This window comes from Glycine soja, chromosome 16, assembly GCF_004193775.1.
Source record: "Glycine soja cultivar W05 chromosome 16, ASM419377v2, whole genome shotgun sequence".
In the NCBI taxonomy this organism is placed as follows: Eukaryota; Viridiplantae; Streptophyta; class Magnoliopsida; order Fabales; family Fabaceae; genus Glycine; species Glycine soja.
This window is the reverse complement of record NC_041017.1, coordinates 30,652,722-30,661,808: the sequence shown is the minus strand read 5'-3', so window position 1 is coordinate 30,661,808 and position 9,087 is coordinate 30,652,722. Positions and strand designations below refer to the sequence as shown.

At 35.7% G+C, this 9,087-nt stretch overlaps 1 protein-coding gene and 1 long non-coding RNA gene across 2 annotated transcripts; both read left to right on the top strand.

Annotated features, from left to right (window-relative positions):
* The first annotated feature begins 220 nt into the window (after nucleotides 1-220).
* On the top strand, nucleotides 221-1,511 carry LOC114389259. The gene is made up of 2 exons (XR_003661734.1): nucleotides 221-534; nucleotides 1,223-1,511. It is a non-coding gene; the product is annotated as an uncharacterized LOC114389259 (long non-coding RNA).
* A 2,066-nt stretch (nucleotides 1,512-3,577) lies between these two features.
* Nucleotides 3,578-6,607, top strand: LOC114390543 (BTB/POZ domain-containing protein At5g66560-like). Its single transcript, XM_028351295.1, has 4 exons — nucleotides 3,578-4,232; nucleotides 4,313-4,382; nucleotides 4,510-5,775; nucleotides 5,842-6,607. Exons 1-4 carry the CDS (start codon nucleotides 4,192-4,194, stop codon nucleotides 6,409-6,411), a joined length of 1,947 nt encoding a protein of 648 aa, XP_028207096.1. The 5' UTR covers nucleotides 3,578-4,191; the 3' UTR covers nucleotides 6,412-6,607.
* The last annotated feature ends 2,480 nt before the right edge of the window (nucleotides 6,608-9,087 follow it).

Here is a 9,087-nt window from a genome sequence, read left to right as displayed (position 1 = left end):
CGTGAAAGCTAGTTGTTTCGACCAATTTTGTCCCAGTATTGTGATTTCGCGACGCAATATATGACTCCAATCTTTGTTCCTTGAAGTGTTCAAAACCCATCCAAGAGTGGAGTGGTAAAAGCTCCAAACTCAAAAATAGAGTTGTACTCACTATGCTAGGGCGTTACTACCTTAAGCAACACAAGAAAATGGTATCGATGTTTTCTAAGTGCCAACACTAATATATATATATCTCTCTTCTATTCTAAGTTCAGGAAGTATTGTATCACATTTAAATAATTTGTATGTGAGGCATAGCTCATTAGAAAATATAAAAATAACTCGATTTTCAGGGTTCCAGAAGCATAATCATGTGTTTTAAGGTGTTGTGTCGGAGGTGTGGGAAATATACCTGGGGTGGATGTGGCAATCACTTGAGCAATGTTTATAATAGCATAGAGGAGGGAAATCATTGTATGTGTCGCTCATGGCCTGGCCTTGTCATACCAAGACCTACTCAGGAACCAACAAAATCAAGTACTACTCCACCCCAAGGTATAACTATGTTGTTTGATTGTTGGAGATATGCAGGAAAATTTTTTAACAGCATGTTTGGTTACGCGTTTGGAGGAAGAGGAGAGCGTGTTGCTTTGAAGCAAGCATCTTGAAGTAGCTAGTTTTGCATCATTTTTGAAGATTTGACGTGGATTTTATAGTTAAATATGTGTAATCGAAGTCAATCCAAATACGCGCTAAATTAAAAAAAGTTGTGATTATATCAACTTATCTTTAAATTGATGCATATGGTGTAATAGAGAACATTAGCCTTCTTTTCTTTTGGTTATTGAATAAAGCAAAGTGATTTGTACGAAAGGAACGATAAACTAAGAAGAGTTTAATAAGCTTAGACTTGGCTAGCAAAGTATATTGTACTGTACTATCTTGAGACATAAATGAGAATGTATATCATTGAAGAATTATGAATAGGACACCTGAACCCTACAAATAGTTGATTTAAGTGACAAGATTAATTGATATATATATATATATATATATATATATATATATATATATATATATATATATATATATATATATATATATATATATATATATATATATATATATAACTAAATAGTTTAGAGCAAGGAAAACCTTGACTAAGTAACTCGCTAAATGTGCTAAAGTGTCTTATAAAGATGAAATTTACTTTTTTCTAAGTGTTGTTTAGTGTTTCATGCAGATAATGGGAATCCTCGAATTCTTGAAGCAATCGCAGTGGATGGTCTGCAATAAATATTTTAGCTTGATGGTGGGATATGCTGAGGAGAGAAAGAGAGAAAAAGATTTGGATGTCCTCTTATGTTGCTCCTAGGTTTTGCTGACATAATAACTACGAAAACAATCTTATGTTAATGAAAAGGATGTTGATCCTTTAGCTTGTTTTGTTTTTTTTATGCTAAGTATGGATTTTTTGTGCTAACACTTGGTCTCTTAATAAAAATCTTTGGGTTATCCAAAAGTTCCCTTAAGCTTGTTTTTGTTAATGTATGTTTTATTTATTAAAAATTAAGCTATTAATAGACATGGTACATCTATATTACGAGTATTTTATAATAATAATAAATTTTATTGATACTAGTATATATTATTTCGTAGTGTATAATGATGTAACGTAGGGGTGGTCAAGTTAAACTAACCCACATAACTGCATGCTTTTTTATGTTTATGGTTCAATTAATAAAGAATAGTTTCCTCTGTTCTTGTGCTGCTTGTTCTTCAACTTGGCACATAACTTTTGGATTTAATTATTATTATTATTATTATTTTATCTTTTATCATGGTTCTGTGCTCCCTTTTTTAACCTACTCTTCGTAAATGTGTGTATGTCCTCGAGCGAGAGAAAGAGGAGGGCGGGAATTGGTGAACGAGGGAGAGGGGAGACATTTGGAATTTTAAATATAAGAAAAAAAATAGTTTGATTTGAACTCATTATCAATATAAAAATCATCAGTAAAAAAATAGTAATTACTAGTAAATCTTACAATATATATATATATATATATATATATAATAATAATTAGAAAAAAATTACATAAGGAGTTAATAAACTAAACAACTAGCTAGCAATTAGCATATAGTTTAAGACTTGGAAGAAAGGAAAACTCACATTGCCTAATCAAAAGAGCTATATATACTTTGAACTGAGTCTTGTAATTATCCCCTTTAATTTGTTATTTTGGTTGTGGTGGTTTGTCTTTATACTGTCCTTTAAGAACGCCCAAATGCATGGCCAGACTAATAGGGTGCATTATTATTATTGACACTATGACACGACTTCTTTTGTGCAAATCCTCTCATGGTGAGCCACCAAACACGTGAAATTAAAAGCAGCATCAAAGACATATATGCCCTATTACCTATTAGTGTAAACCACATTCTCAAATAATTGGTCTATCCTCCCAGTAACTTTGTTCATTCAAAGACATGCATTTGAAACCCATGTAGGGTATAAGTGGGGCTTATTTGACCTTTTCCACATCCTTTGTTGAGTATATTGCGCCCTTAGACGTTCTTCTTGGACGGTCCTAGCTTCCAACACGATTTGATATTTTGTCCACATTTTCGACTCTCTCAGTTTGAATATTTGAAAAATACTACCTTCCGTTCACTTTGAATTTGTGATTAGAATTACAATACTTTATCTTACAGTGACTGTCTACTTATTAAATGCAGCCATAAATTTTAAGTAAGGAAGGATGAAAGGGCAGATATGCCAACATAAATGAAGGGGTAGCTTCTTTCCGTTAAAAAAATAAAAAACAAAAATCTCTTCTTTTTTTTTTGGTACATAAAAAATAATCTCTTTTGTTCTAAGAGTAGGGGGAGGGGCATTTCCAGAAGATAGAGCAAGGGGACCAGAGCTGAAAACTTTAAAAGTTTCAAAACTAAAAAATCTTAACAATAATGATTTAGCGATTCATATGAAGCAAACTTTCTTTTTTATATACCATTTGCTACTTATGACTATTTATATGTATGCCCACTTGATAAAGTAGGAAAATCTAGAACCAATTAAAGCCGATCGAGTGAGTTTATGAGCTGGAGCCTGGTGGTGGTCACAAAAATTTCAAATTGAATTCAATGACTAACAACTAAAATTGACCACTGCTTAGTTGCACACTCACTAGCCCCTAATTTGAACGATGTTACTGTGATTTATTCTTTGCCAATGACATTGACAGATCAAAAGTAACGTACATTACTAATCACAGTGATTAAAATTTGATTTCATTTTCTGGTAGTACTATAATAGAAAGAGATTTGATAAATTTCTTGCTCTTGTGAAGCCTATGATCATTAATAACTGCAATGGAACATACAGTAGTATATCATCCGTTCAGTGCAACATAATGCTAATTATCATTGATTTATTAAACTAAGCTAACCCAGTCAATAGGTCACAATGAGAATTGCATTTATAAAATACTACCACAAAATATTACATCATTTGCGCAAAGTGCAAGAAACTGGTTGGCAAGCAATGAGAGAGATACTATAAGGACCAATAGGTGATTATTGTCTTTTCAAGGGTTTTAAGTAGAAAAGCTCATGGAAGACACTTCCTTTTAAGTCATGAGAGAGAGAGAGAGAGAGAGAGAGAGAGAAACATTATGTGAGAATGAAATTCTGATCTGATTCATAGAAAAGAAAAAGAAAGAGGGTTTGGTAAAGGAGGGAAAAACGACCCAATATGATCCCCTTTTTAGGAATTTGATCAAGGTCCATTTGTCCGCTTTGAGTTTGTGGATTCCATTCTGTTTCACCTATTTTATTATTTTGTATATTTATTTTCTTTTGTTAGAGTTTCATCTGTTGTTGTTTTCTTTCAACAAAAAAAAGATCCTCAACAAAAAGCACAAACAAACAATTTCTTTCATTCTCATCTTCCCTTTCTTTTTTTCCAATTGGTAGTGCAAGTCAAGTCCATTTCACCACCCTTCAACACTACCACAACAACTCTGGGTATTATCCCCCCCACATTCTGCATCCGTCCAATCTTTCAGTCGCAAAATTTTCAGTGTTTCCCACTCTCCCTTAAATCATTCCCACCCTTCTCACACTCATGGATCTGTCTGTCCAGTAACCCACACAGAAAAAACCCTGAAGAAAAACAAAACCATATCATACATTTCATTTACAGAGAAAAAAATGTCATCAGCAGAAAAACCCAGCTCCAAAGGACAAGCATGGTTAGATTTTAAGCTTTTCATAAATCCATTTTCTTCAAGAATTGTTTCTTAAATGTTTTCGTTGCAATTCTACTCTGCAGGTTCTGCACAACAGGATTGCCCAGTGACATTGTGGTGGAAGTTGATGACATGACATTCCATCTCCACAAGGTAAGCCTCAAAACACAGAGAATCAAAATTTCTCAATTCTCACACACATGGGTCCATTTCCACTTCCAGTAACGACAACATTCCGTACTTCATTCTCTGAAAAATTTGTCTCTGATACCTATTTCAGTTTCCTCTGATGTCAAAAAGCCGAAAGCTCCACCTTCTAATTACGCAGCAAGAGGCAGCGTCTAACTCCACTGTCCCACAGCAGCAGCAGCAGCAAGAAACAGAAGATGAAGACGAAATCGTTGAAGAGCAGTGTCACGTGACCTTCACGGGCTTCCCCGGTGGCTCCGAGGCGTTCGAGATGGCCGCAAAATTCTGTTACGGCGTCAAGATCGACCTGACGCCGTCCAATGTGGCGGCGCTCCGGTGCGCTGGGGAGTTTCTCGAAATGACCGAGGATTACTCCGAGGACAACCTCGTTTCCAAGACAGAGGGCTTTCTATCGCAGCACGTGCTCAAGAACCTCAAGGACTCTGTCAAGACGTTGAAATCGTGTGACTCCTTGATGCCTATGGCGGAAAATCTCGGAATCACGCAGAGGTGCGTTGATTCTGTTGTTTCCAGAGCTTCCTCAGCGGATCCTGCATTGTTCGGCTGGCCGGTCAGCGACGCTACTTCTGTGTCCAAACAGGTTCTCTGGAATGGACTCGACGGTGACGGAAGAAGAAAGGTTGGCGCCGGTGCCGGTGAGTCTTGGTTTGAAGATCTGGCGCTTCTGCGTTTGCCTCTGTTTAAACGATTGATTCTTGCGATGAGAAGTGCGGAGCTGAGTCCTGAGATTATTGAGACTTGCTTGATGTATTATGCTAAGAAGTACATTCCTGGAGTTTCGAGATCGAATAGGAAACCGTTACCGTCGTCGTCGTCTTCTTCCTCCTCCGTTGCGACGGAGGCGGAGCAGAAGGAGCTTCTGGAGACGGTGGTTTCGAATCTTCCGCTGGAGAAGACCTCGAAGGCCGCGACGGCGACGAGGTTTCTCTTCGGATTGTTGCGAGCGGCGAACATACTGAACGCTTCCGTAGCCTGCAGAGACGCGCTGGAGAAGAAGATAGGGCTGCAACTCGAAGAAGCCACGCTCGACGACCTTCTCGTGCCGAGTTACTCGTACCTGAACGAAACGCTTTACGACGTCGATTGCGTGGAGAGGATTTTGAGTCACTTTTTGGAAGGTATGGAAGCAAGAAACGCCACGAAGACGGAGGATGCGGCGGCGACGAGGTCGCCGGCGCTGATGCTCGTCGGAAAGCTCATCGACGGATACCTCTCCGAGATAGCTTCCGACGCGAATCTGAAGCCGGAGAAGTTCTACAATTTCGCCATCTCACTTCCCGACGAGGCCAGACTCTTCGATGACGGTCTCTACCGCGCCGTCGATGTGTATCTCAAGGTACCGAACTACCGATTCCGTTGCGATTTCACGTTGCGAATTTTGTGTTGATTTGCACTTTTGCAGGCACATCCGTGGGTTTTGGAAGAGGAGAGAGAGAAGATTTGCGGATTGTTGGACTGTCAGAAGCTGACGCTGGAGGCGTGCACGCACGCGGCGCAAAACGAGAGGCTTCCGCTGCGCGCGGTGGTTCAGGTGCTGTTCTTCGAGCAGCTTCAGCTGCGACAAGCCATCGCCGGAACTTTGATGGCGGCGGAGGCCGCCGCGGAACCGGGAAGGCAATCAGCGGCGCTGGAGCGGGAAGCGGAGGACGGCAGAGGAGAAGGATTAGGGTTAGAGCACGTGCAGGAACGGAACGGCACGTGGCGCGTGGCGGTGAGGGAGAATCAGGTGCTGCGCTTGGACATGGATAGCATGAGGACGCGCGTGCATCAACTGGAACGCGAGTGTTCCTCTATGAAGAGAGTCATTTCCAAGTTTGACAAGTTTGCCGCCTCCGGCGGCGGTTGGAGGGCGTCGCTGGGCCGGAAATTCGGTTGCAAGTTTAAGACTCAGGTTTGTGATTCGCACGAGTCAACGGCCGTTGATACCCGCAAAGGACGCCATCACCAGCAGCATCATCCCCATCATGATTAGTTACCATGCTCAACTTCCTCCCCCTCACGTGAGAATCATTGTTGGAGTATATTTCATATGGGCCCCACTTGTAATTCTTCATTTTTTTCTTTAATTTTCCATAAATTTAGTTTTAATTGATTAATACTATAATAACTTTACTTTCTCAAATATTCCGTATATGAAAATAAGAGATGAAGTTGTTTTAGAAATTAAATTATTGATACTCTAGTTTTAATTAATTAAATCAATCACAATCTATTAAAAATGATAAATTTAATTTTTTTAAAATAATTCAAACAATAATTATAATTAAATAATAGATAAAATTATAAATTTAGTCTCCTATTTATCTTAAAATTATAAATTTAATCTTTCTATAATTTAATTTACAAAAATTTAATCTCCAATCTTATACAATTTTATTATTTTAATCTCTAAAATATTTTTGAAAAATTATTTATCTTGATCGCATTACGTGTTATTTTTTTATTGAACATTAATTTTATAAATTTAATTATAAGAGGATTAAAATTAAATTAAATTATGAGACAAATAAAAGATGAAATTTATAATTTTACCTAAATAATAATATAAAATTCAAAACATAAACATTAAATTCAAAATATATTTTAACCTGGCTAATGTTAAGATAATCTTACTTTATGGATGAATTTCATTTAAAATATGTTTCTTTCTTATTGTTATCGCGCTCCAGTGCACCAATTATTGGGATTAAATTTATTTGAGGTGATGGCGATGTGCGGAGAAGCATAAGACATGAAATTCTAAGGTATGACAGTATGAATGGTAGTGGGTGGCATGGTGGAGACAGCAAATAGGTATTGGAAAAATCTTCGAAGTTTGTGTGATTATTATTGTTGGTTACAGTACTCAATCACACTCATAATTGCTTCTAATAAAAGATGGGGTTATGCTAAAGTGCTTTTCCGAAGCTGAAAGTACTCGTGATCATTATCCGCAGAAACAGCTGCAAAGGCTTCTTCACTTTCTGGGTATGCCGCTGGACTCATTATTGCCTTAATGCGTTTGCTTCCATTTCTCGTTCAGCAACAGTAAAGTAGCCTTTCTTTGATTGGGTTTGGATAGAAGGGGTAGAAATAGAATAGTCAAACTTATTATTTCATGTGTTCCTTAATTCTATAACCATCATCATTATGTGGGGATGTTCATAGTCGGAAACTTTGAGCTTTCACTTCTTGGTGTCTTCTTTTATTATTGTTGTTGACTTGAGAACATGGAATTGGAAACTAAAAACAATGGGCAAGTTGACATCCATCAAAGGCACCTTTCTCTCTATAGATTATTATTTATTCAAGGAAAATAAGAATACTGATTAATTGAAAAAAATATATTTTTTGGATAAAAATAATTACTAATTTTTTTAGTAAAACTATTTAAAAAGATATGTTTAATGATTGATAACTACGGATGAAAATGAGCTGAGCCGCTTGTCAAGGGCCTATGGCTCGGCCTATTTAAGGCTCGGCTCAGCTTGACTTGTTCACTATAAAGGTCAAACTCAAACTTTTTAAAAAGTTTTTTTTTAGATAAAAAGGTCAAAGCCAAACTATAAAAAAGTTTGTTAAACTTGACAAGCCGACTTGTTTAAGTAATAATAATAATAATAATAATAATAATCATTATCTATACCATTTTTATGGCATTATGAATGATAGGATGAGATGACATAAAATGCTTAGAGAGTTTACTTGCATGTGAAAAATTTTCAAAAAGAAAAAAACTTAAGTTAAAAGGATAATATAACCAGATTAATATTTCTAAAGAAAAGAATGTTTTGTAAAGAGATTTTAAGATAATTTAAATATTTTTATTTGGCTATATTAGTATAAGTCATCTCTAATCCATATATTTTTTAATATTATGCTCTTTTGTTTCATTTTCTTTTGATATGCTTTGTGTTTTAATAACTTGAATTCAATATGATTTTGTTTATCAATTATTTTTGGATTTATACACTACTAATACGAAATTTTATAAGTTTCTTTTTTTAGTTAGTATTTCACTAGATTTTAAAACAATTAATTGGTTAAAGACGTCTTTAAACAGACTTTTACATAGGCTTGTAGGCCAAGTATGTAAGCCGAGTCGAGCCTTAAAAAAAAAAGCTTATGACTGATAATGAGCCAAGCTTAAGCTTTGAGTATTCAACTCAAGCCGAGCTCAAGCCTACTAAAGTTTGGCTTGACTTGACTCATTTCCACCCCTATTGATAACTAATGATTTTATCACATCATTAGTATTAAAAGTTTTGTGTTTTATAAGTTCAATATATGAGAGTTACATATCTTTGTAGTTTGTGGGAGATATGTTGGTCTGTGATTAATTGCACTAAATATTTCAATCAATATGAAAAATTTTGTAATTTTTAAAAAATCGGTTCTACAAAGAATTAATTTAAAAAACATTTTCTAAATAGATGTACTAACAAGACTTTTAAATTGGTTGTACTAAAAATAGACGAAGAAAATATTTTCTGAAATAACTCTCTATACTGATCTAAATAATTAAATATTTTCTTCAATCCTATTTATAAAACTCAAATTAAAAATGATGTTTAGTTTTTTTATAAGACTTAACTCATTGTTTTTTATATTAATTAATTTTATACCAAAATATTCCTAATTAAATTTATTTCTCTTATTTTAATAAATA